Genomic DNA, 27371 nt, shown 5'->3' on the forward strand with positions numbered 1-27371 from the left:
TATTATTGAGATATGGGTTGTTGTTCCAGCCATATTTGTTTATTTATGTTACTAAACATGGTTTGTTTTCCTCTTTGATTATTCCCCCCCCTTTACTGTCCTACCTCCCACTGTTGGTTTTCATTGTTATTTTCCATTTCCTCTTCCTGTAATGTTTTGCTGAGGATGTTTTGAAGAGATGGTTTTCTAGCTGCATATTCTTTTAACTTTTGTTTGTCGTGGAATGTTTTAATTTCATCTTCCATCCTGAAGCTTAATTTCGCTGGATACACAATTCTTGGTTGGAACCCATTTTCTTTCAGTGTTTGAAATATGTTATTCCAGGATCTTCTAGCTTTCAGAGTCTGTGTTGAAAGATCAGCTGTTATCCTGATTGGCTTGCCCCTAAATGTAATCTGCTTCCTTTCTCTTGTAGCTTTTAAAATTCTCTCCTTATTCTGTATGTTGGGCATCTTCATTATAATGTGTCTAGGTGTGGATCTCTTATAATTTTGCACATTCGGCGTCCTGTAGGCTTCTAGAATTTGGGATTCTGTCTCATTCTTCAAGTCTGGGAAGTTTTCTCGTATTATTTCATTAAATAAATTGCTCATTCCTTTGGTATGGAGTTCTATACCTTCCTGTATCCCAATGACTCTTAAGTTTGGTCTCTTAATGTTATCCCATATTTCTTGGATGTTCTGCTCATGGTTTCTTAACAGTCTTGCTGAGCTGTCTATGTTCTTTTCCAGTTGAAATACTTTGTCTTCATTGTCTGATGTTCTATCTTCTAAGTGTTCTACTCTGCTGGTAGTACTCTCAATTGAGTTTTTAAGTTGGTTTATTGCTTCCTGCATTTCTAGGATTTCTGTTTGTTTGTTTTTTATAACCTCTATCTCCCTGTATAGTTGATCCTTTGCTTCCTGGATTTGTTTGTGTAATTCCTTGTCGAAGTGATCTTTCATTGTCTGATTTTGCTGTCTAATTTCTTCCTTGATACTCCAGATCATCTGAAGCATATATATCCTGAATTCTTTATCTGACATTCCATCTGCTGCAGCTGTTACCTCTTCTAAAGTTGAGCTGACCTGCATTGCTTGTAGTCCTTTCTTTCCTTGTCTTTTCATACTGCTTGCGTTTCTTTCTTCTTGGTGAAACTGTTGTGTTTTTGAAATTTTTCCCCCCCCTATATATTTATGTTGCTCTTGTATAGTTGAAAATTCTCCCTTGCAGGTGCGGGCAGGGGCTCTGCTCTGCCCCTCCTCCAATTGGTGTGAGGTGTCTACCACGCCCGCGGACCCCTGGGCCTGATCCGCTGTTCTGTCGCAGGTCTGCCTACCTTGCAGGTGGGGGCGAAGGCTCTGCCCTGCCCCTCCTACCACTCCCGGGGACCGCTAGGCCTGATCTGCAGGTTGGTCGCAGGTCTGCCCACCTTGTGGGCAAGGGTGTCAGTTCCGCTCCGCCCCCACTCCAATTGGGGTCACTTGACCACCACACAGGCGAGCCGCTGGGCCTGATCTGGGCGCGGGCTAAGGCTCTGCTCTGCCCCTACTCCAGTTGGGGTGGAGTGTGTACCACGCTGGCAGGCCGCTGGGCCTGATCCACAGGTCTGTCGCAGGTCTGCTTACCTTGCCAGCGCGGGCGGTGGCTCTGCCCTGCCCCTCTTACCACGCCTGCAGACCGCTGGGCCTGATCTGCAGGTTGGTCGCAGGTCTTCCTACCTTGCAGGAGTGGGCGGCGGCCCCTCTCCTCGCCTCTGGCTCAACGACAAAGCGAGAGAGACTCGGGTATCTGTGACTCACCCTCCCTACCAGGGGACCAACTGTTTCCGTCGCCGCTGGCACCGATGAAGTTTTCTCCTCGGCCGCTCTCCGATGACATCAGATCTCTGCCATGCTGGCATCCCCTGCTCTATGGCTGAATCCCATTTTCTTCTCTTCCAATAGGCGGAGCTGTGCCCTCTGAGCTGAGCTTCTGCCCTCTATGTGCTGACAGAAATCCCTGTACGGTGGCTCCTGGGAGTCTCTCAATCCTGTTAGTCCAGAGCCCTTTCACTTATCCGGCCCCTCCCCCTGTTCCTCCTCCCAGCCAGCCAGCCAGGTCCTGTTCACCAGAGGCGGTTCCCCAAGGATCTGATTACACTTGCAGCCCCACCGCGTGTCCTATATCCCGAACGATGAACACCCTCTCTGTCATTCAATTAAGCCCCAGTGCTGTGGTGGGGTGATCTGGGAACCAACAGTTAAATTTTTCAGGACCCCTTTGGTGGGCACGCCCCCAGAAACTGGCGGCTAAGATCTTGGGTGTCGCCGCTGGTGTTAAGGGGAGGTGGGGATCTGGAGTCCCCTCTGCTTCCCTACAGACACGCCCCCGGTGGTTTCCTGGCTGCTTGTATCTGGCGGGGGTGGGAGTCACACACCTGCTAATGTGGATTCCGCTGGGAAGGAATTCTGTCGGCGGAACTCTGGTGATGTCACCACTCTGCTATGGCAGGCCCCAGGCTCCTTGCCAGAGTGTCCGAAGGGAGGGGTGGGACTGGTCTGTCTCTGGTTGGTTTCAGCTCCCGGTTTGCTATTTCATGAAGGCTTGGCGAGAGACCTCTTCCTAGAGTCCCTGCACCACTCCTGCTGCGCTGCGCCTCGGAGGCTATCCGCCCTGACGCAGGGGCGGCGTGCAGGCAGCCGACAGTCGCCGAGTCGCGCGGGCAGCGGCTGGCGGGTCTGGACCTCTGCGCTGCGTGGCGGGGAGGCTATCCGCCCTGACGCAGGGGCGGCGTGCAGGCAGCCGACAGTCGCCGAGTCGCGCGGGCAGCGGCTGGCGGGTCTGGACCTCTGCGCTGCGTGGCGGGGAGGCTATCCGCCCTGACGCAGGGGCGGCGTGCAGGCAGCCGACAGTCGCCGAGTCGCGCGGGCAGCGGCTGGCGGGTCTGGACCTCTGCGCTGCGTGGCGGGGAGGCTATCCGCCCTGACGCAGGGGCGGCGTGCAGGCAGCCGACAGTCGCCGAGTCGCGCGGGCAGCGGCTGGCGGGTCTGGACCTCTGCGCTGCGTGGCGGGGAGGCTATCCGCCCTGACGCAGGGGCGGCGTGCAGGCAGCCGACAGTCGCCGAGTCGCGCGGGCAGCGGCTGGCGGGTCTGGACCTCTGCGCTGCGTGGCGGGGAGGCTATCCGCCCTGACGCAGGGGCGGCGTGCAGGCAGCCGACAGTCGCCGAGTCGCGCGGGCAGCGGCTGGCGGGTCTGGACCTCTGCGCTGCGTGGCGGAGATTCACTCGTCTAGCGCAGACTGTCACCTCCAAAAATCCTTCCAATTCCCGGCCGGTCTCTCTTTAGTGGAATTTTGCTAGGAGTTTCTCAGCAGGTCATATCTAAGCGTATCCATGCGTCTCTCTGACCCCTTTGTTGAGGAGGTACTGAAAGCGCTGCCTCCCCTCTCGCCGCCATGTTGGATCCCTCCTAGTCTCGCAATTGCACTTTTTGATACAGACACAAGAGAACTGAAGACATATGTTCATACAAAAACTTATAGATAAATGCTCATAGCAGTATTATTTATAACAGCAAAAAGGGAGAAACAGCCCAAAGATCCATCAACTGATGAATAGTTAAACAGAATGTGATATATACACATAAATTTTATAAAAATTTAAAATTTCTGGGCATGATGGCATGCACCTGTAATCCCAGTGGCTCAGGAGGCTGAGGCAGGAGAATCACGAGTTCAAAGCCAGCCTCAGCAAAAGCGAGGCACTAAGCAACTCAGTGAGACCCCTTCTCTAAATAATATACAAAATAGGGCTGGGGATGTGACTCAGTGGCTGAGTGCCCCTGAGTTCAATTCCCAGGATCAAAAAAAAAAAAAAAGTAAAATCATGACATACATATATATATATATATATATATATATATATATATATATCACATAATAATTTGTCAGATATTAAATAAATTGACAGATATTATAACTACTTTAGAGGAGAATCAAAGAACAGAGGCAGATATGGATTAGAGCTTTGATATGAATATGCAAAAGCAGGCGAAATTGGTTTGATTACTGTGATTACTGTGTGAGAGGAGGACACTTGCACATTTACTGGAGGTTGTACATGTCTATCAGTAACCTACAACTTACAAAGGGATGTAAAAGAGCTCAAATACAATGAAAGAGCCGGGCGAAGTGGCACACACCTGTAATCTTGGTAGTTCTTGAGGCTGAGGCAGGATGACTGAAAGCTGGAGGCTAGTCTCAGCAACTTAGTGAGACCTAAGCAACTCAGTGAGACCCTGTGTCTAAATAAAATACAAAATAGGGCTGGGGATGTGGCTCAGTGGCCGAGTGCCTCTGAGTTCAATGCCCGGTACCAAAAAAAAAAAAAAAAAAAGAAAAAAAGAAAGACTAAAGTCACATAACCTGGAGCTCTATTCTACAGACAAGGAAAAGTTTTTCACTGAAACAGTTTTTTGTAGAGTGTTCAAGTCAACAAGTCAAGTCAAGCTTCTTCAAAAAGACATTGGGTTGACCAGATTCCTGACAGGCATTTACAGGGTGAGGCCTAATCAGAGCCTGGTGAACACCAGTGACATCATAAAGTCTGAGTTGTCACAAAGACAGCTTTGACCAAGGAGAAGCACAGGGAAACAAGTGGGTGGGACTAAGCACTGGTAACTTGATGCGCCGGGCTAGTGGAAAAATCAAGCCCAGCCTGTGGTAGCAGAATCCATCAAGCATCATGCCCGGGAAAAAATACAGTTGGAGCTACAAGTATAAGAAGCAGATCATCTCCAGATCCACCAGAGCACAGCTTCAGTTCCCTGTTAGCCATGTGGACCGCTTCCTGAGGCAGGGTCACTATGGCCAGCGCCTGAGCTCCTCCGCTCCTGTTTTCCTGGCTGGTGTCCTTGAGTACCTGACCGCCAAAGTCCTGGATCTGGCAAGTCAAGAGGCCCACAGCAACCGCAAGATGCGCATCACCCAGGAGCACGTGGGGAAGGTGCTGGAGAAGAATTGGCATCTCTATAGCTTCTTCGAGGATAAAGCCAACCCTCCAGATGTCAAGAAACCCAAAAAGAGTAAGAAGTAATGACGACTGAGTCTCCAGCCCTGGTGGGACTTCCATCAAATGTCTCACCCAGCCCCCAAATCCCATAGAGGAGGGAGCCTGTGCTGTTGTCATCAGCCACGTTATTAAAGCGTTTAAGTCAAAGCTTGTGGATGTGACTCCTCTCAGTTTCTGTCATGTTGAGTTGGAGGGGTTTGTGAGGCATCCAGGAGGGGTTATCCCAAAGAGGGTTGGAGGGGTGGCAGTGAGGGTCATTGTGGGGTGTTTGAACCAGTGATTTCAGGGGAGCAGTTTCCAATGGAGACAGTGCGGTCCCTGGGGGGTGGGGGAGCTGGCTGGGGTAGGAGGCAGAGAAGCTGTCCTTGTGGGCCCTGAACAAGGAGGACCCTGGGAGGCCAGGGGGTTGGCTGGGGCCTTCCCAGGCATGTGGGGTTCCCAGCAGGAAGCTGGTAACTGGGGAGGAGCTGAAAACCATGACTGAGGTGGGTAAGGCTTTCTTCACAGTAGAGAAAGTCTGAAGTCAGAAGGTGGCAGTGGTGGGAATGGGGGGAGAATGTGGCACACCATTGACATGAACTTAATGTGATGGGGTGTACACAAAGATGGAGGAGGGATGGAGAAACCACAAGGAAATGTCTGAAACAGGAATGATGAGGATGCTAATTCATTTATTCTGTATTCATATTCTTACACTCTGCCTCATTTTAAAAGAGGGCTTATGCAGTGGCAGGCCATGCTCTGGTTTCCTCTGTGCTCCCTGTGCCTGGTGCAGACTCACCCTCCCTGCCTCTGTGGAAACAGAAGCACTTGGCTTGGCCTTTGGCTAATGCCCAGGAGCAGCCTGAAGATGGAGACAGTGTCAGGGTTGTGCTTAGGGCTCCTTGGACGCTGTGCATGTAGAAACCCAAGAAGCCTTTCTTGTCACATAATGCCTGCAGGTCCTCACACTTACAGCAACCTCATGGTCAGGACATCCACCCCACAAAGCTGTGATTCCATGTAGAGCCAAGAAGCACTCCTTGGCCAAGTTCATCTCTTCCTGCACTGCTCATGCAAGTAGCAAGCAGCCCTCTCCCCAGCGACTGCTGGTGGAGGGTCCCCTTCAGCTGATCACATGGTAGGGACACCATTGCCCCTCTCTTCCCTGCAGTGAAACATCTCAATGTCCAGGGCCTGGATTTCTCCTAGTCCCATATCCTTCTGTGGAGAGTTCCATGCAATGCCAGGGAGGAAGTCATTATACTCAGATCTTGACATGGTGGTTAAATAGCTGTCCAGTGTTTAAAAACTATTTATTTGGCTTATGACTATGACTTTTTTTGGAGAGGGAAGGGTGTACTGGAGATTGAACTCAGGGGTTTTCGACCACTGAGCCACATCCCCAGCCCTATTTTGTGTTTTATTTAGACACAGGGTCTCACTGAGTTGCTTAGTTCCTCACAGTTGCTGAGGCTGGCTTTGAACTCACGATTCTCCTGTCTCAGCCTCCCAAATTGCTGGGATTACAGGCATGCACCACCATGCCTAGTGATGACTATGACTTTTTAAAGAACTAAACAAAATTAAAGTATCCCCTGGATTCTTCACAGGACAGCATTGCAGAAGAATTCATTCAGGGCAGGAGAAGCCATAGTAGATGAGTTAACCACATCAGGTGAGCAAATCTGTGTGGTCAGAGGATCATATTAAATACACACAAAGAGGGGTGCAGTGAGAACTACTGCCCTTGAGAAGGCATGAGACCTCCTAAGTTTAGACCTTTTGGGCCTTTCTGAAAGGTAGGAAGGGGAGACGGTAAGGACTCCCTCAGGTCCTGTGGAGAAGAAACATTAAAACCCAAGTGAGCAAAGAAAGGCTGCCAATCAGTGTTGAGAGCCACAGCCGAAGGGGCCCCAGCAAACTTTCAGACTGACAGCTGATGATTGGCTCACAGCGGCCCCAGCAACATCTAGCTGATTGGCTCCTCTTTGGTGATGCTCATTGGGCTGTTTCCCTGCCCTTTCAGACCACGGAGCTGCTCATTGGGGGACTTTTTTGGCTCTGCCCATGCGACCCAGCCAATCAGCCTCAAGAGCAGGAGGATTGTGGGAGGTGGAGAGGCTTGGGGTGTGGGGAGAGGCTTGTGGGAAGCCGGTGGTGGCAGTTGGGCTCTGAAGGTTTTCCTGAGGAGCTTTTTTGTTTGGCGTGTGTGGTTCTAAAAATAAAGTTCGTTTCTTTTGACAAGTGGCTCCTGAATCGTGCCCAGCCAGACTGCGGCATTTGGTGGCTAGCACGGGGAGCGACTGAGGGTAAGTGAGAAGGTAAACTGCTCGCCTCTGAGGGCAGGGCAAGAGGATGGTAGCCATTTTAAGATTCTTCTTTTGTTATTTTGTTTCACTTTTGTTTTAAGTTGCCTGTCCCTGGAGATGTGTAAGATGGAAGAAAAACTGCTCACATCTGAGGAACAGATAGGGAGAAAGGACGGATGGACATTTCAGGAGGCTATTATAAAGATTTTGTGTTGTTCCAATTTTGTTTCACTCTGTTTCAGTTTTGTTAGGCGTTATCTTGTTGGGTTGTATTATAGTAGAAATATGGGATCAGAAATTAGTAAAAAACAAACCGAAAGAGTGTTAAGTAAATTGTTAGAGGAAGGAGGCATCTCAGTAAAATCAAGAGCAGTCAGGGCATACGTTGATACAATACAAAAATGTAGCCCATGGCTTTTTAAGGAGAAGTTGTTAAATATATCACAATGGAACCATCATGGTGAAGATTTTAAAAGAATAGAAAAGAAAAGCCCAGGGACTCTGCCAGTTGGCACATTGCCATTGTGGACGTTGGTATCTTGTTTGCTTAGTCCAAAGCCTTCAGTTCAGACAAAGGTAGAGGAAGGAGAAGACATATTGATTCAAGTAAAAGAGAAGGTCTCTCGAACTAGTCAGACAGAGGAAAAAATTCAAGTAAAAGAGAAGGCCTCTCAAGCTAGTCAGACAGAGAAAGAAAGTGTAAAGCAGAAAAAGCCATCAGGGGGAAAGTTACAACAGGAGACTGCTACTAACACCTTTCTATCACCAGAGGGTGTAAGTGTCCAACCAACAGCACCACCTCTACAGGAGACTGCTACTAACACCTTTCTATCACCAGAGGACGTAAGTGTCCAACTAACAAGGCCACCTCCATATGCTGGGAGGCTCCCAACCCCCGCAGTTGATAGTTGGGATCCTGAGACAGGATCTCAAATATTAACATGCCCTGTATTTGAGGCAGGAGGGCAGTGAATTCACTATGCTTTAAATTTCAAAACAGTGAAGCAGCTAAAAGAGGCTGTAACAACCTATGGTCCTCAAGCACCCTTCACTGTAAGCATGGTCGAATCCATTAACAACTTGAACATGATGCCAGCAGATTGGGCTAATATGTGTAAAGCTGTGCTAAATGGAGGACAATACCTGTTATGGAAGGTTGCCAATGAGGAATTTTGCAAGGAGACGGCTAGGCGAAATGCAGCAGCTGGTTATCCTCAGAGAAATCTAGATATGTTGTTAGGAAAGGGACCTTATGAGGATCAGCAGCAACAAATTGCATATGATCCTGGTGTATACGCACAAATTGCTGTAGATGCAGTTAAGGCATGGAAGACTTTACAAGGACATGGAGGTTTACAAGGTCAATTATCTAAGGTAATACAAGGAGCTAATGAATCTTACGCTGAATTTGTAGATAGGCTTATTCAAACAGCTACCAGAGTTTTTGGGAATACAGAACAAGCAATGCCATTAATAAAACAACTGGCTTATGACCAAGTGAATCGTTGGTGCAGAGATATTATTAGACCATGGAAACATGAAGATTTAAACACATATATTAAATTATGTAGAGACATTAATGAACAAGAGCAAGTCGTGGCAGCTGCAGTAAAACAGGCTTTAGATGCCAGAGACATTAATGAACAAGGGCAAATTGTGGCAGCTGCAGTAAAACAGGCTTTAGATGCCAGGCCAAGAACATGCTACAATTGTGAACAAACAGGACATTTTAAAAGGAATTGCCCCATTGGAGGAGGGTTTAACAAAACTAGGTATCAAAGGAGTAGAATACCAGGTATTTGCCCACGATGCCGTAGAGGGAGACATTGGGCTAATGAATGCCGTTCTCAAACCACCATAGAGGGTACTCCATTATCAAAAAACGAACAAGGACCAGGTGTTTATCCACAATATCGTGGAGAAAGGCATCAGGCTCCATTGCCAAAAAATGGACAGGGGGGCCCAATGATCCGGGGCCCAAAACCACAAATATACGGAGTGGAGGAACCCAGTAACCCCATCAGGGTAGTGCCCAGGACACATTGTCCATCAGATCCCTCATCAGACAAACCAGAGGGAGCACAGGGTTGGACATCTGCGCCTCCGCCAGAGCAGTACTAACTCCAGAAATGGGAGTTCAAATCATTCCCTCAGGGGTAAAAGGACCTCTTCCCACAAGAACAGTAGGCTTATTATTGGGACACAGCTCTTCTACTCTAAAAGGACTTATGATAAGTCCTGGGGTAATTGATCCCGATTATGAAGGTGAAATAAAAATTATAGCCAGTTCTCCAAAGGGTATATCAGTAATTTCACCAGGAAATAGAATAGCACAGTTACTAATAATACCCAGCCTACATGATAAATTTTCCAGTCGTGCTGTAGAAAGAGGTTCCAAGGGATTAGGCTCCACAGGTGTAGATTGGACTATGCTTTCTTTAAATTTAGATTCTCGCCCCATGCTAAAACTAAATATTCAAGGACATGAATTTAATGGGATACTGGATACAGGCGCAGACCTTAGCATCATTTCTCATCAAGAATGGCCAAAACATTGGCCATTACAAGAAGCCACTCTAACGCTTCGAGGCCTAGGAGTGGCAACTAATCCCCATAGAAGTGCAATGGTATTAGATTGGAAGGATCCTGAAGGATGTGAAGGAACTATACAGCCATATGTGTTGGATCATCTTCCCGTAAATTTATGGGGACGAGATGTCCTAGATCAATTAGGTTTGACATTAACAAATAACATCAACCAAAATGCACCCACTATTATGACTAGACAAGGTTTTAGGAAAGGAAAAAGATTAGAAAAACAAGAACAAGGTATAGCAGCACCAATACAAATAGATCAAGGAACAGACAGACATGGGTTGGATTTTCAGAAAGGGCTACTGAGACAATAAAAATTACTTGGAAATCAGAAAGACCAGTATGGGTTCCTCAGTGGCCCCTGACTAAAGAAAAGATACAAGCAGCCCATGACCTGGTCAAACAACAATTAGCAGAAGGACATATACAACCTTCTGTATCTCCCCATAATACTCCCATTTTTGTCATCAAAAAGAAATCTGGTAAATGGAGATTACTGCAAGATTTAAGAGCCATTAATAATGAAATGGTTATTATGGGACCTGCTCAATCGGGGATTCCTCAATTGTCTGTTTTGCCATAAACCTGGTATGTTTTAGTTATAAATATTAAAGATTGTTTTTTTTTTCAATTCCAATTCATCCTGAGGATAGTCCAGGTTTTGCATTTACTATCCCTGCACTGAATCATGAAGGTCCTGATCAGAGATATGAATGGAAAGTACTCCCTCAAGGGATGGCTAACAGCCCAACTATGTGTCAAATTTATATTAACAAAGTAATCCAGCCACTTAGAAATCAAAATCCTGAACTACAAATATTTCACTATATGGATGATGTATTATTAGCACACAAAGATAAAAACACATTGCTAGAATGTTATGCCACACTTACAAACTTATTAAAATATTATAATCTAGAGATAGCAATAGATAAAGTACAATTAAATATTCCAATTAATTATTTAGGAGTTCTATTATCCTCAACCATGGTCCATCCACCAAAAATTAAAATACGAGTAGATCAACTCAAATCACTTAACGACTTTCAAAAGTTATTAGGAGACATAAATTGGATAAGGCCTTATCTAGGTATACCAACAGGAGAGTTGGGACCTTTATTTGATATCCTAAAAGGTCCATCAGATCCAAATTCACCCCAAATGTTAATGCCTGAGGCAAGAAAGGCATTAAAAATCATTGAAACATATATGGAAAATATGCATTTGGATAGAATTGATATAAGTTTGCCTTTATTATTTATTGTACTACCAACAAAAAATATTCCTACAGGAGTATTTTGGCAAAAGGTCCATTATTATGGATACATTTATCTTATTCTCCTAACACTATCCTTACTAGGTATCCTGAGGCTGTAGGACAATTAATACTCAAAGGAATAAAAGCAGCAAAGGGAGTGTTTGGAATTTCTCCCAATAAAATTATTACTCCATATACTATGAATCAAATTGATGAGTTAGCTAATGAGTTAAATACTTGGGCAATAATCATGTGCAAATCTAATGTTTCATTTGATAACCACTTACCATCTAATCCTTTATTGTCTTTTTGGTCATTGCATCCTGTAATTTTTCCAAAAATGACAAGAAAAACACCTACCATGAATGCTCCAAATATATTCACTGATGGGTCAAATAATGGTACAGCAGCAGTAGTTACCCCTGATCAAACTTTTACATTTTTAGTACCCAAACAATCAGCTCAAAGGGTAGAACTTAATGCAGTATTACAAGCTTTTGTGATGTTTAAAGATTCTGTATTTAATTTATTTTCTGATAGTCAGTATATAGTTAATGCTATAGTATCCCTTGAAGATGCTGGTAGGATTTCCCCTTCCTCTACTGTTTTCTCTTTGCTTTCCACTATACAAAGTCTAATCTGGGACAGAAAAGATCCATTCTTTATAGGACATATCAGGGCACATACAGGATTGCCTGGAGCCCTTAGTTTGGGCAATGATTTAGCAGATAAAACTACACATGACATACATATTTTCTCTACACTAAAAGAAGCTATAAATTTTCATAAAAAGTTCCATGTCAATGCTAATACTTTACAAAAGCATTTTAAAATAACTAAGGAACAAGCTAGACAAATAATAAAACAATGTCAAAATTGTGTGACCTTTTTACCACAAGTTAATCTTGGAGTCAATCCTAGAGGATTGATACCTAACCATATTTGGCAGATGGACGTCACACACTTGCCATAATTTGGAAAATTAAAATATTTGCATGTTACAGTTGATACTTCTTCTGGATTTTTGATGGGCTCCCTTCATGCCAGAGAAAAAACTAAAGATGTTATAGCTTGTCGCCTCCCCACAAGGCCACACGGGTTCAAGTTCCTCTCCAGTTTTCACCGTTACTTTTTCCATTTGGATTTTGGAGTGAGCGGCGACATCTGATTTGTAAGGACCCCTGCAGTCAGACTCCAGCCGAGGACTTTAGTAACAAAGACAAACTGATTTAAAAAATTAATTTTTTTGTGCTCTTAGAATTTATACTCTGTAAAGGAAGATGGATAATAAACAGACCCTGAGAGTAAAAAAAAAAAAAAAAAAAAAAAAGGTCCATCAGATCCAAATTCACCCCGAATGTTAACGCCTGAAGCAAGAAAGGCATTAAAAATCATTGAAACATATATGGAAAATATGCATTTGGATAGAATTGATATAAGTTTGCCTTTATTATTTATTGTACTACCAACAAAAAATATTCCTACAGGAGTATTTTGGCAAGAAGGTCCAACCAACAGCACCACCTCTACAGGAGACTGCTACTAACACCTTTCTATCACCAGAGGGCATAAGTGTCCAACCAACAGCGCCACCTCCATATGCTGGGAGGCCCCCAACCCCCGCAGTTGATAGTTAGGGCATGTGTTGATAAGAGCCCAAGTACTCTAGTCAGAAAGAAAAAGAAAGTTCAGAAGAAGAAGGATTATCAGGAAAAAAGTTGCAGCAAAAGGCTATTACTAAATACTTTTCATTACCGGAGGGTGCGTGAAGCGGAGAGGCGGCTTCCAAGTGTGCAAGCCGGTCACAGCAGCCCCAGCAACATCTAGCTGATTGGCTCCTCGGCCCCAGCAACATCTAGCTGATTGGCTCCTCTGCGGTGATGCTCATTGGACTGTTTCCCTGCCCTTTAAGACCACGGAGCTGCTCATTGGGGGACTTTTTTGGCTCCGCCCACGTGACCCAGCCAATCGGCCTCAAGAGCAGGAGGATGGTGGGAGGTGGAGAGAAGCTGGTGTGGGAGAGAGAGGCTTGTGGAAAGCCGGTGGTGGCAGTTGAGGCTCTGAGGGTTTTTCCTGAGAGACTATTTTGTTTGTCGTGTGTGGTTCTAAAAATAAAGTTAGTTTCTTTTGACAAGTGGCTCCTGATTGTGCCCAGCCAGACTGCGGCATTAGCTCATTGCTTACAAAATTTTGCCACTGTGGGTGTTCCAAAACAGTTAAAAACAGATAATGCCCCTGGTTATACTTCTACCTCTTTAAAACAATTTTGCTCAACATTTGGCATTACTCATATAACAGGAATCCCATACAATCCACAGGGACAAGGCATAGTTGAAAGAGCTCATCAAACTATTAAAATGTACTTATTAAAGCAAAAAGAGGGAATTAGGAAGGGGTATCTATTCCCCAAAGATAAACTTAAAATAACCCTTTTTACTCTAAACTTTTTAAATTTGGATTCATCAGGACTTAGTGCTGCAGAAAGGCATATGTGTCCAAAAACTGTGCATAAGCCCAAGGTACTTTGGAAGGATATTCTAACAGGACAATGGAAAGGTCCTGACCCAGTAATTGTCTGGAGTTGGGGGTCTGTTTGTGTGTTTCCACAGGGAGAACAGCAGCCGATTTGGATTCCAGAGAGATTAACTAAAGCGATTTCTACAGACCAAAAAGAAGATGATTTGACTCAAGTCCATAACAGCTGATATCCAAAACTCCAGTTTGGCTATCCTTACATCTGCGATAGAACCAGGATGCTTTTTTCAATATCTATTTTATTATTGCCCTTTCCCACATTCTATTTTGTTTTTTGAGCTCATACAGACCTAGGTTAATGTTTTGCTGATCAGTTCTATTTTTTGACTATAGAGTTTTTAAACATTGCAATGGAGATTTCACCTGTAAAAAGTTATAAGGCCTTTACTATTAGGTTATGTGTTGTATGTATTATATTATGTGTGCACACTTGTGTTTTTTGTTATATGTTTGAATGTACGTATGTCCATATATCATATATGATGGGCGCTCATGAAAAAATAGATCCAAATATATATTTTTTTATTCATGTGATTTAAATGGTTTAATTTAAATTGGGTAAACAACTGTTGAGGATTGCTTTAATATGTGAACAAAAAAGGAGGTTAACAGATCTGTTTGTTTACTTTCACCTTTCCTTTTCATTATATTTAATAATTCTCTTAAAGACAATGTAAATTATTAAGAAAATTGTTTTCTTTTAGTGCCTTCTGGAATGTTACATAATTTTTTCTTTAGCCATTATTGCCAGAATTCCTATCTTCATCCCAGTGCCGGTAAAGACAATGTAAATTATTAAGAAAATTGTTTTCTTTTAGTGCCTTCTGGAATGTTACATAATTTTTTCTTTAGCCATTATTGCCAGAATTCCTATCTTCATCCCAGTGCTGGTGAAGACAAAGATAAAACCAATCTACAGCTTCTGCAATAGCCATCACTGAACTGCTTGCAGAACTTGCCTGGACACATTGTGAACTCACCTGTATGCATTGTGAACTATCTGTTGGTGCAGCGACTTGTGGTAGTGTTGGGGTATTTTTGCTGATGATGTCATTGGTGGTACAATTTTTCCAAAAGGAGCCGTCAATTGGCTTGGTGTATCTTCCTCCCTTCTGCTTGTCATGATCGTTCAGCTAAAATTTGGGGGCCAAAAGAGGTGAGGCAAAGAACCTCACCCCCCCGCTGGTACAAAGACCTCTCCACAGGTGTGGCTGTATACTGGACCGGTAGTCAGTGATGGGTAAGATCCAGTTGCAATTGTACCAACCTAACGGGTAAGGACCATATGTACTATTGGACAACCTAAGGCAGGCACGGTCCCTAAGCCACATGCTTGTTGTTTAAACAGAGAGGGGGAGATGTTGAGAGCCACAGCCGAAGGGGCCCCAGCAAACTTTCAGACTGACAGCTGATGATTGGCTCACAGCGGCCCCAGCAACTTCTAGCTGATTGGCTCCTCTTTGGTGATGCTCATTGGGCTGTTTCCCTGCCCTTTCAGACCACGGAGCTGCTCATTGGGGGACTTTTTTGGCTCTGCCCATGCGACCCAGCCAATCGGCCTCAATAGCAAGAGGATTGTGGGAGGTGGAGAGGCTTGGGGTGTGGGGAGAGGCTTGTGGGAAGCCGGCGGTGGCAATTGGGCTCTGAAGGTTTTCCTGAGGAGCTTTTTTGTTTGGCGTGTGTGGTTCTAAAAATAAAGTTCGTTTCTTTTGACAAGTGGCTCCTGAATCGTGCCCAGCCAGACTGCGGCAAATCAGGTCCGTGGTTACATCAGTACCAGAATCTGACACAGGTCAATATGACAGAGAATACTACCTGGAAGAATAGACGAGCCCCAGAGCAAAGCCTGGTGAGAACTTGTAGGTAGACAATGTCTTGGCATTAGTTTGAACTCAAGGCCTAAGTCCTAGGCTGAATTTCCACTGGAAAAACCTTTAGGAACTTAGGTGTTGTGAAGGCCCATATCCCCTTGTCCCGGAATGTGACAGATCTGAAAGGAAGTAGCCAAAGAAAGAAATGATCTGACTCTTTAAAATGAGAACTCTGTTACTCCCAAAATAAGATTCTAGAGAGAGAGAGAGATCATTGTACTAAACTCAGAAACATTATTACCTAATGCGGAAATTAATAAGTGGCAGCTTATATACCTAATCCGAACAGCAGATAAATTTGCTAGGCCTAAACAGATGTTTTAAAAGAAAATTAGTTAGCTGCTCACATTTAAAAATCAAGAACTTTATACTTGAATATCTGAATTTCTTTCTTCCATTGATAAATCAAAATATCTGGGCATGCACATGGCTACATCCAGCCGGAGATGACAAAGTGCTGTCCTATTAGGATAAACGTCTCTGGTTTGCCACAGTCCACATCCCTGTCTTTTGAGTTTCAGGTGTGATGTACTTCACTCATTTACAGTCAACATCAGGCTATTACTATAGTACTTGAGTTTGATGTTATCACCATGAATTAATTCCAAAACCACAATTTTCAAATAATCAGTCCTCTAATTTAATGAAATAGTAGAGTACTTCTCAAACTATCTTTAGGCTAGGGCCAGTATTTACTGAATTTGTTTTATTTTTTGTTCTTTCAGGGCTACAGTTTAAATCTAAGAAGAAGCTGTGAATAGGACCTGCATTTGGTATTATTTTAAGAGTTTCACCTTCAGAATCCTTCACAAAAACAGAAAGATTAATTTCTTTGCACAATATGGATTTTATAATAACATTGGTGGAAAAGATATCTAAATTTCTGTTAAAGCAAAATCTACTAAAGGAAACTAGTTAGCACTAGGAAGAAAGGTCAGACATTGCAGTTATTAGATATTTAAATTCTGAAACATAGAATGAAAGGAATTCACCAAGTCAACTGTGGAGGCTCTTCTTGACACAAAGGGTTGAAAACAGTGAAAAGAGAGGGAGGATAATAGAGTTCTGATCTCATGGTGTTGATTACTTGGGGGCCCATCAGCTATAAAATTAGGGGGTTAGAAAAAGTATTTTAAAGGTAATGGTGATATACATTCACCAGACTATGATATTTAACTAAGAAAAAATTTTCTTCTGAAAATTGGCAAATGGAGTAAGGGGACAGGACTTTTAAAGGGTCTCCATACTTACAGCTGAGGTCAACAAGGCCCAGAGATGGCATTTAGCTCACTCAAGGTTACATGGCAAGTGCACAACACAGCAGAGGTAAAAGCCATACCCTTCTACTTATTGTTGAGGCTCTATCCTGACAAAAGTGCCTTGAGGTAGAAATTTCCCTGGGAAAATGAAGGTCAAGTCTTCAATACCAATGTATTAGTGTCTCTTGATTTTTAGGAAAACATTCTCAATAACTGATTCTTAATGACTTTTACTTCCATTTTATTTGGTGAAAGTCAGACAAGTTAGAATCCAAAGACTGATTTCATAAAATTGTCTGCTTCTCAACTGAGGTATTTTTGAAATCTGACTCTTCCCACTGGCATGGTCTCAATGGTGATTGTGTCATCAGAAGCTTCTATAGCAGAAACCTATATCCAAGCCTGCTCTTTGAAGTACTGGTATTGGTGGTCCTGTCTTTTTCTATGGAGCTGTGAGACTGTCCTTTTTTGTTGAAGATAAGAACTGTGGCCTTTAGCTGGGTACAGTACCTTCTGGAAGGCATCAGAGCAAACTCAAAAACTATCTGGAGATGTCAGAGGTTTTGTTTTGACAACTTGTCAGTAGCAGCAACAAATAAATCTAATTATTTTAGCACACTGTGTCCACAAAGTGAAAGAACAAATCTCTGTGACTTTCCAGGAATCCCAAGAGAAATTTCAAAGAGAATTTTACATGCCAAAGATATTGTGAAGTTTTTTATTTTTAGTCCATTTTTCACTGAGGGTTCAATTTGGGAATGCAAAAATCAAAGGCTGCCTGGAGATTTGTGTTTTTCGGACAGGAAGAAGTCGATAGGAGGTGCATGGGTGGAGAGAACACCAAGTAAGTGTGTGAATTAGATGGGAAGTCTATGGGTAGATATTGGAGCTGGCCTAAAAGGAGGTCTTGGTAATTAGAGCATGGTTTGAAATTAAAGGCAGTCTAAAGGGAAAACTGCAGGAAGCACATGGTTGGAAGTATCATGTAGCCTAGGGAAAGATATTGTAAGGAGTGCCTGGTGGAAATACCATACAGCCTCGGGGAAAATTCAGCAGGAGATGCACTGGTAGAAGGAGGAGTCAGCTTATGGGGGCACTTAATGAGAAATGTATGGTTCAAATGAGCACCTGGCCTAGGGAAGAACATTGGAAGAAATGCATGGGTATAGAAAGCATCCAGCTTAGCTGAAAACTCAGCAGGCAGTATAGGGGTAGAAGGAACAGCTGACTTATAGTTTGGATATAAGGTGTCCCCCAAAAGCTCTTATGTTAATGCAGGAGTGGTTGAAAGTGAAATGATTAGGTCGTGAGAGCTGTAACCTAATCAGTCCATCCTAGTTTGAATTGACAGGGTGGTACCTGTGGACAGATGGGGCATGGCTGGAGGAGGTTGGTCACTGGGGGAGTGTGGTGGAAGGGTTCATCCTTCTTGTGGTCCTCTCCCCATCACTCTGCTTCCTAGCCACCATGAGGCAAGCAGTTTCCTTCTGCCATGTCCTTCCTGATGATATGCTCCCTCACCTGGGGCCTAGAGCAATTGTTATGGTTAAAGCTTCATCCCAGAGTTTTATAAATTGACTTCCAGACCACTCACATTTAATCGAATCAAGCCTTTATTGAAGCACACCAGTGGTGACTGACCAGAACATAAAGCTGTTCCCCTGATCAGCCCCAAACAATTGCAAGGGCACTCCTTATAAGCCTGAAAACCTCAAAAGGGATGTTCCGGGATCTAGCCAATGCAAGCAAGCCAGGTTACAGAAGCAGGAGAGTGCAGTCAAACGGAGGGAAGCCTAACCAATCACAGTTAGCCCAGTCACCCCAGTTACAGAAACAGAGCCCCGTTACCCTAGTTACAGAAACAATGTCCCACTAGGTAGTTCTGTGTTCTTAAAGGTTTCTATAGCAAAAGGAAAAGAACATCTTGCCCCAGTCATGACCCTTGTACTTGGCATGGTTGTTTTACAGAATAGCATGGTTGTTTTACAGAGTTGTCCCACTTATAAAAACAAAATGGAGTCACATTTGCTTTTACTATCACATTCCCCACTGGTTTTAGTAGGTTTGATGTCAATCTTGCATATCATTAGGCCTCAGTTTCTTTTCCATCCTTCTCTAAGGGACCACTCTGGGCTCGCAAGACCATAAGTCAGACCTCACCTACATTATTGTGTGTATGGTTTAAGAGGGTTTTTAAGAGGCAGGGTCCTACAGTAATCCCAATCAGGAGAAGGACTAGGGGCCCAACTATGGCTGAAATGATGGTAGTCAACCAAGGGGACCATGAGAATAGATTTTGGAACCAATTGCCTGAAGTTTCTTGCACTTTCTCTCTATCCTTTAACCTGTTTCTCACTAGTGCCAAACTGTCCTTTATTATCCCAGCTGCATAGAAACAGCAAGTTTCTCCTAGAGCCATACAAAGTCCTCCTTGTTTTAGAAAGAGATGATCTAGACCTCATCTGTTTTGTAAGACTATTTCTGTCACAGAGTCTAGTGAAACCTCTAGTTTGGAGATTGACCTTTCTAGTTCTCCTAAATCTATATCTATTTGATGGCTAAGGGACTTGATTTTTTTTTAGAGCCTGTGATAAGAGCTGCAGTTCCTAAAGCAGTAGATCTAGCTATTCCCAAACCAGTCAGAGGGGAACTAAAATGTGGATAGCCCATCTATGTTGATAAATCAGTGGGCCCTGGCCTTTTAATAAGTCCAGGTGTTCTTTTCCTTTTACTCCATCAAAATAGTAGGTTACATAGTTCAGAGTTATTGATAGTTTGGAGATTCAGGCAAGGAGTTTGAAGTGAGACCCAGGAAGCACAATTTTTGGTGAACAGGGAGTTGTCTCACTTATAAGTTGGGTTGTGGAAGCAAGTGTCTCTTTCTGGGAGATCACCCAATGTGATCTTGGGAGTAGTTCCCCAGGTACATCTTCCTGAGCTAGACATATTGGCAAATATCTATAATGACCATAATTTTTTTTTCTCTAATGTTAGGGACCTCCTACTGCTGTAAAGGAAAAGGGCGATGACTGTTCTTGCTGCTTTGAGCTGAGAGGGGGTGATGTGCAGTGGGCAGCAGTTTGGAGTCCGTTTTTAGAAACAGAGTGGGTCAAGGAATCCATGGTAAAAATCTGGTTCAGGAAGAACAGGATGTAAATTCACCTGGGGGTGGGCACTTCTATGAGAGAAACAAAAAGACATGAGTACTGAAATAAGATTAATACAAAATAGCAGTTGTAGCATCTGAAAACCTGTCCATGAATATCATGAAAATGATAGAAATTAATAATTGTTTACCAGGAGGCAGAAGACCTGAGAAATTGTCCCCATAACAAGGCCTAACAAAGCCTAATAAGGCCCTTTTTTTATAAAACATAAATCTTTAACAGTTTCAGAATTATCAGGAATGTAGACACAACATTTAGTTAAATTAAATTGTTAATGTCATCTGATTTTTATAAAAATACCTTTTTGGCATGACCTCTGTGTTCAGTAAAGATCCCTTTGCTATTTAGGGTTAGATAATTATATTAATAAACATTGACTGCATCTACCTGTTAGGAGGTTAGGAAGATCTGTAGGCCTTAAACTGACTAAAAACTTCTGGCTCTGGCAATTTTTATTATCAGGCATTTTTGCCTAAGAATTTCTCTTTTGTTGCCTCCAGTCTTACTTATTTCTTGGAGGGTGCTAACACAAGTGTACATCTTAAGTTACATTAAAATAACTATTATTTCTTTTTAAATACCCAGGAATGGCTGTGCTTTGGTCTTAACTGTTTTTGCTAGGTGTTGAAGACCAAGCTGGTCAAACTGACCTTGTTTTTATCTATTGGTAAAAGTCAGCTGAGTTTCCTTGGAGGACGCTCTTGGGGAACTTGTGAGTAGCATTTCAGCTCTTTTAGTGTCATCTGCATTAGGATGGGTCAAGTTCTTGCTGACCATGTGGCTTCCCTAGGAAGAATCAGGCATGTCTCCCCTTTTTAATGACCCTCCTCTTTTGCAGTCTGATTGGCTTTCTGTTCTCTAATGGTCTCCTTAATCTCCCTTATCGGGAGGTTATGTGGCCCAGAGTTGTAAAGCTTTTCCCCCTGTCCTGGGTTCAGGCTGACTCAGGGCAAGAGCCAAATATTGGTTTTCTTGGCCCCTTTATTTTAACCTTAATTTTTAAGTTTGGCCTTAAACATCTAGCAAGTCAGTTTTACCAGTTTTAAAGTAAGAATACTGGGCTTTCACTTTAATGTTTATAACTTTACAGTTAATATTTTTTTTTTGTTTTTAATCTATACATAACACAATACCTTTATCATATCTATTTACTTATGTGATGTTGAGGATTGAACCCAGTGCCTCACACATGCAAGGCAAGCATTCCACTGCTGAGCCATAACCTTAGCCCCTTTACAGTTAATTTAATCCCTTTTAATTATTATCTGTCTACAGATGATGGCTTAATATCTCAAATTAATTTAGGTTGTATGTTCATGAAGTATTACCTCTGTAAAATATTAACAGGCATCAGTTATTGTTAGTTGTGGAGCAGGCTGAACAAATGTTAGCCTTGCTTGTTTGCCTGAAGTCTGAACACTCAACCCCACTCTAGGCTGAACACTCGACCCCCACCCATCTAGTACAACAAAACCCACATCTGACCCCTGCCAGGTCTGCCTGAAGGCAGAAGATGATACCCTTAGCAACTACTGTATGATACAATCACTGTATGCCAACAAGGCAGCTTACAGACCCAGAGAGCCCGTTAGATTTTGGTTATAAAAACTCTCTCTTGCCAGGTATCCCTCTCTTGCTTTCTCTTCTCCCTCTCACTCTCTTTCTCTCTCTCTCTCTCTCTTTTTTTTTTCTGTTAATCAGACACTGCCACAATAAAGATCTCTTGGTCGCTCCAAGTGTCATGGTCACTTTTCTTTCAGTTATAATGAAAATACAAATGAAATTAACAACAGTAAAAACATATTTAGCTTGTATATAATTTTGAACCTTGGCTAAGTTATATTTTATATTTTCTATTTGAGATCATAGTAATCTTTTCAATAAAATTAATCTTTGAATATAACTTTAAATCAACTGAAATATGGCCTACTTTGAAGTCATTTTGACATGCTATAAGGTGGGAGGCAGAGCCTTATCTCAGGTAAGGCAGGGCTCTTTACAAATCTTAGGTAAAGTGTTTTAGTTCTGAAGCTGATCTTTGTCTCTCTTTTTAGATATCATTTTATAAAGTTTACATATATTGTTTCCTGACTCTGTATGAATGTTAGCTAGCACAATATGACATACATCTGAAACATTAATTAAGGAAAGGCTGAGCACTCTTCTCTTTTATGTGGAAAAGTGGCAAAAAATGTTTTATAATATTAACCTTTAAACAGATCAGGCTTTCATTATCTTTTAAAATATCTTTAAATTTTTATATCTTAGTGTAAAAGATAAGATTTGGTTACAAAACATCAAATAATATAAATAAATCCCCAATAAAATCTATTATCCTTATAAGTTTAAATTATCATTACAGACAATTTTAGTTTGGAGAATACCAGCTTGATAAAATGTTCCTTTAAACCTTTTACCTTAAAGTCTTGTATACCTGAAAGATATGAACACATTTAATCTGTAAAAAAGAGTAATATACCACACTTTTATTGATGTTTTTATATTAACCAAGGTTAGCTTTTAAAGAAAAATCTTTAAAAGAAAAATAACAGTTGCTGGTTAACCACAGATGTACAAAACTTAATTTCTCCAAGATTACATGTTCTAGGGGATAAAACTTAACAGACACAATGTAATTAATATTTTTAGAAGTTTTTGTCATTTTAACATATAAATATATCAATACATTAATATTTGTCCTTAAGGAACAACCTTGAATAGTTTTAACTATTTGTGTTTCATATATAACCAACTTAGTTACATACAAACCTTTTAATATTTATCTTTTATTTGTAGACCTTTATATTACTCAATTAGGCCCTTTTGTTATTTACTTAGATGTATTATAATTATACTTTACCACATAAAGACTTTTTACCTGGAAACGTTTTTCATTAAATATATTTTTATATTTAGAACCTTTTAATAATTTTTAATCCATTGATCCTTCTATCTGTTTGCACCTTGAAATAACCCTTATACATTTCTGAATTTAGATAAATTAACCCATTTTAATAAGATGAAATATTTTGTTATATACAGTACTTTAATTTAAATTCAGTTGAAACCTCTTGACTCCTTGTATGTAGAATTATACCTGTTGGAACTTTTAATTTATAGTAACCTTGTTTTTATGATAACACAAAATAATTTCAAATTTCTTTTTAGTTTACCAATTTATGAAAACATTAAGTATTTTACCTTATGGAATTTAAGGAGTTAAGAGTACTTGATATTATATTTAAAAGTTAGCCTCTTAACTTTGTAAAATAATTAGATGTCTCTAACAAACACATCCATGATTAATTTCATATACGTTTAATCTTTTTTAAAAACAAGGTATCAGACAAGTGCATTGAATAGTATTAGCAATCTTTTTTTTTCCTGTTGAAGAAAAATCCAAGAGACAATGGATATCAGACACTTTAAAGACATTAACATTTAACAGATATTTAACAATCTAGAAACAAAACTGTGCATTAGTAACTTTAAAGACATTTGTACTTTTATTTATTTTCACAATTTAAATTGAACCTTTAAAATCATATTAACCAAAGGTATTTGGATCCATTTTTTTATTTTAATTTATGAGCTCATATGTCAATTTTTTGTACCAATTATATGTAGACATGGCAATATATGAAGACAGACAGTACACGGGTGCACCCACACAAAGCAAACAAACAAACAAAAGCCTTGTAGCTTATTTTTAAAAACCTATTAGATTGAGAGTTAACCCTTGTAAATTGGCCTTAGAATAAAGCAGAGTGTAATCAGAAAAACATATTAACCTACGCGTATTGGATCAAAATTATGAATTTAACAAACATAGAATTTTAAAAGTTTTTCTGACCTTTTTCCTGAGGTGGTCCTGTTCATCAAAGCTGAAAAGAGTTAAGGGAACATAGACAAATGAAGGGGTCTTATTTTTTTCCTGAAGGAACTTCCCAAAGACGCAGCTCCACTGGTCTCCTTGGGAGAGTCCCTCAGGTTGGGGTTCCATTCTAAACTGGTTTTTCTGGTTTCTTGGATAGCGGCCAACAAATTTTAGCCTGACATTGAAAAATCTTTGAACCATTTTTTAATAGTTGGGAATTATTCATGCTTGCAAATAATGAGAGACAAAAGCCAAATTTCCTAGATAAAATTATGCTTTTTATTATACAATTTAGGAATAATAATTTTATAAAACATTTTAGTTTTAATCTGTCCTCTATAGGAATTGACATGATTTACCCAGTTGGCCACCTGGCCCAGTTCCTAAATGAAGGCAATCTCCAGAATGCTTTTTTTTTTTTTTTTTTTTACCTTTAGCTTTTACTTTTGACAATTTTTTTAGTCCTGTTGGCAGCACTTTACATTTTAATGCAAGCTGTAGTGAGCACAGTTAAAACTGTTTTGACCATTGTTTTTCCATTAGAAACAAACTGAGGTAGAAATTAACACAGAACATAAAGGGGACAAACAAAAACAAACCAACAGACAAAGTCCTAAAATTTGTTAAGAAAACAACATAAAGGGGTCCAGGTAGAGATCTCTGTAGCGCTTCCTTGTCTCATGATGTCCCTGGAGGGAAGGAGTCCTGATGAAAGAAGAGCGGTTATGAGAACAAGAAAAGGGCCCACGCACAACACACAACAGATAAACACAAGACAAACGGCCAGCGAACAGACACTGGACAAATGACAAACAGCAAGGCAGACGCTGGAGAAACGACAAACAGCAGAACAGACACAGGACAAGCAACAATCGATGAGATCACACAGGGAGACCTCTAATGGGGCAGAGACCAAGTCTCATCCTGCTCCCAGACAGATGAGGCCCCGCAGGGAGGCCTCCAGTGGGACAGAGACAACATCTTGTCCTGCCCCCAGATACAGACAGATGAGGTCACACAGGGAGGCCTCCAGGGAGACAGTGACAAAGTCTCATCCGGTCTTGGGAAAGGTGTAAGCGACTGCTCCAATCTGACCTTTTCCCCAGAGGAGTGGACTCACCAGAACTGACAGCCGGCAGGAGGCTTTTCAGAGCCTCTAGGACAGATTGGACTCGCCCTGGGAGTGAGGCTGAGGAACTTCTTTCAGGAGCTCCCCTCTACTCCAGGGTCAAGGTCCAAAGGCCCGTGTTGGAGGCAAATTTGGCGTGAGGGTAGGGAAGAAATGGATCCAGGGCGAGCCCCCAGATGTTATAGTTAAAGCTTCGTCCCAGGGTTTCATAAACTGACTTCCAGACCACTCATGTATAATCGAATCAAGCCTTTATTGAAGCACACTGGTGGCAGCTGACCAGAACATAAAGCTGTTCCCCTGATCAGCCCCAAACAATTGCAAGGGCACTCCTTATAAGCCTGAAAACCGCAAAAGGGATGTTCGGGGGTCTAGACAATGCAAGCAAGCCAGGTTACAGAAGGGGAAGAGTGCAGTCAAGCGGAGGGAAGCCTAACCAATCACAGTTAGCCCAGTCACCCCAGTTACAGAAACAGAGCCCTGTTACCCTAGTTACAGAAACAATGTCCCATAGGTAGTTCTGTGTTCTTAAAGTGGTCTATAACTCCAATAGCAGGTTTTGAGGAAGTCAACCTTCTTTGATAGGGAGAAAAGTGGTGACCACAGCATGCACAGCCCATGTGTCCCATCTGTGGTGTGAGGACCAAGCCCTATGCTCACCTTCCAGGCACAAACTGGGATTAGTGCTGCTGTAACTGCTGGTACCAGTTAAATCCTGTCAATCTCTCCTGGCTCTGGGCACACTTGCTTGCTTGTTACCGCCCTTCCTTTCTTCCCTTCCTCTCTCCTTTTCTTTCCTAAAGTATAATTGGCTTACCATAAAATTCACACATCGTAAGCATCAATTCAATGATATTTGGTAGATTTATACAATCTTATAATCATCACAATCCAGTTTTAGAACTTTTCCATCACCTCCAAAATTCCCTTCAAGTCCACTTGCAATCATTCTCACTCCTTATCCTGTAGCCGAGGCACCACTGACCTTTCTATAGATTCACCTTTTCTGGAAATTTCATTTAAAAGGAATTGAACAATATGTAGTCTTGTTCATGAGGAAAAGAAGAGGAACTTTGCCTTAAGAGTGTCAGCACAGAAGATGTCAAGGAGAAAGATGAACCCCCCTCCTTCAGTCCAGTGAAGTAACTGACCAGGGTACATGACCAGGATAAAGAGGAGGTCCCCCAAATCCTCAATGAAGTAATGATAGAATGTGAACAATGCAAAGAGAGTATAATGATGTAATAAGGACAAGGACCACTCTATCATTGTAGTGCTGAACTCATTCAGGAGATGGCAAAAAGGCAAAGGAAATGGGTTGTACTGTGGCAGAAGCCCTCTTCAAAGAGGAGGTGGCACGGCTAGCACCTATGTGCGCAGGCGCAACTACATTCAACTTGATGTGGCCAGCACAGCAGTATGCATGCACAACTCCAGTAACTATGTGCCCTTGAGTTTCCTAGCCAAAGAGAAAGCGACCTGGCACACTCTGGGCACCTGTACAACTCTGCAGATACTCAAGGCAGATGCACAACTCTGCTGACCCCTCACCCCCAGTGCCAGTATGTAGTGGGGAGGGTGGAGAGAGAGGCTAGCAGGGGCTATATAAGGCAAAGAATGAAACTCTTTCCCATAAGTACAGGGTACAGTGAAAAGCATGTTAACAATGCCAAGATAAAAAAGTTCTGATGCCCCATTCCTGTGGTGCAACAGGGTACATTATTGAGATAAACAGATTAACACCTGCAAATATCAGCCTTCAGTGTAGTGGTGCAACTGTTCAGGTAAAGAGGAGGATGCAGTATCATCTTTCATCAGAGGAGAATGGGAACAGGGCTGAGGACACAGAAATGTGAACAGAGAATAGAATAGAGAAACACCTTGATCAATAGCTTCAGTGTTTTAATGTGCACGGGGATATTAACAGGGCACGGAAGAACAGCCCCATACCATAACTGTGGAGGTGTAAGTTCACTGGGAAGGTTAAAGGTCAAATAAGAGGATTTCTACAGCATTAGCTCAGAGGGGTCACTGAGCAATATTTGAGCTGGGGCAAGGAGAAGGATCCCTGCCCCATCCAGCACCAGTGTCACTACCATAACTGGCCAGTGGATGTTATTCATGCAAAAAATGGCAGGCCTGAACCATAATTGTAATAGTCTAGCTGCTCAGAGGATGTGAACAGGATAAAGAGGATGGGAGAACATGAGTACAGAGATATAGCTGGGCTAGAATGTGAACATGGCAAAAGAAAGAGTAGAAAGAGCCCTATGCAGTTAGTACCTTGGTATAACCACACTAAAATTCAAACAGGGGAAAGAGAGTGATCCCTGCTCTATCAGTGCACAGATGGAATTG

At 42.3% G+C, this 27371-nt stretch overlaps 1 protein-coding gene and 1 long non-coding RNA gene across 2 annotated transcripts; one reads left to right on the plus strand and one right to left on the minus strand.

The window, feature by feature from the left end:
- Positions 1 to 4704: 4704 nt before the first annotated feature.
- Positions 4705 to 5055, plus strand: LOC124107136 (histone H2A-Bbd type 1). Its single transcript, XM_046465054.1, has one exon. It carries the CDS (start codon positions 4705 to 4707, stop codon positions 5053 to 5055), a length of 351 nt encoding a protein of 116 aa, XP_046321010.1.
- A 13380-nt stretch (positions 5056 to 18435) lies between these two features.
- LOC131424975 (uncharacterized) lies at positions 18436 to 23976 on the minus strand. The gene is made up of 2 exons (XR_009228695.1): positions 23861 to 23976; positions 18436 to 20018 (listed from the first exon to the last, which is right to left on the minus strand). It is a non-coding gene; the product is annotated as an uncharacterized LOC131424975 (long non-coding RNA).
- Between the last annotated feature and the right edge of the window lie 3395 nt (positions 23977 to 27371).

Source organism: Marmota monax, unplaced genomic scaffold (genome assembly GCF_021218885.2).
Source record: "Marmota monax isolate L192 unplaced genomic scaffold, Marmota_monax_Labrador192_F-V1.1 WCK01_AAM20220418_F8-fsc00158, whole genome shotgun sequence".
NCBI lineage: Eukaryota > Metazoa > Chordata > Mammalia > Rodentia > Sciuridae > Marmota > Marmota monax.

Coding starts and splice junctions, on each gene's coding strand:
- LOC124107136 (XM_046465054.1), top strand. CDS start 4,705: ATGCCCGGGAAAAAATACAGTTGGAGCTACAAGTATAAGAAGCAGATC.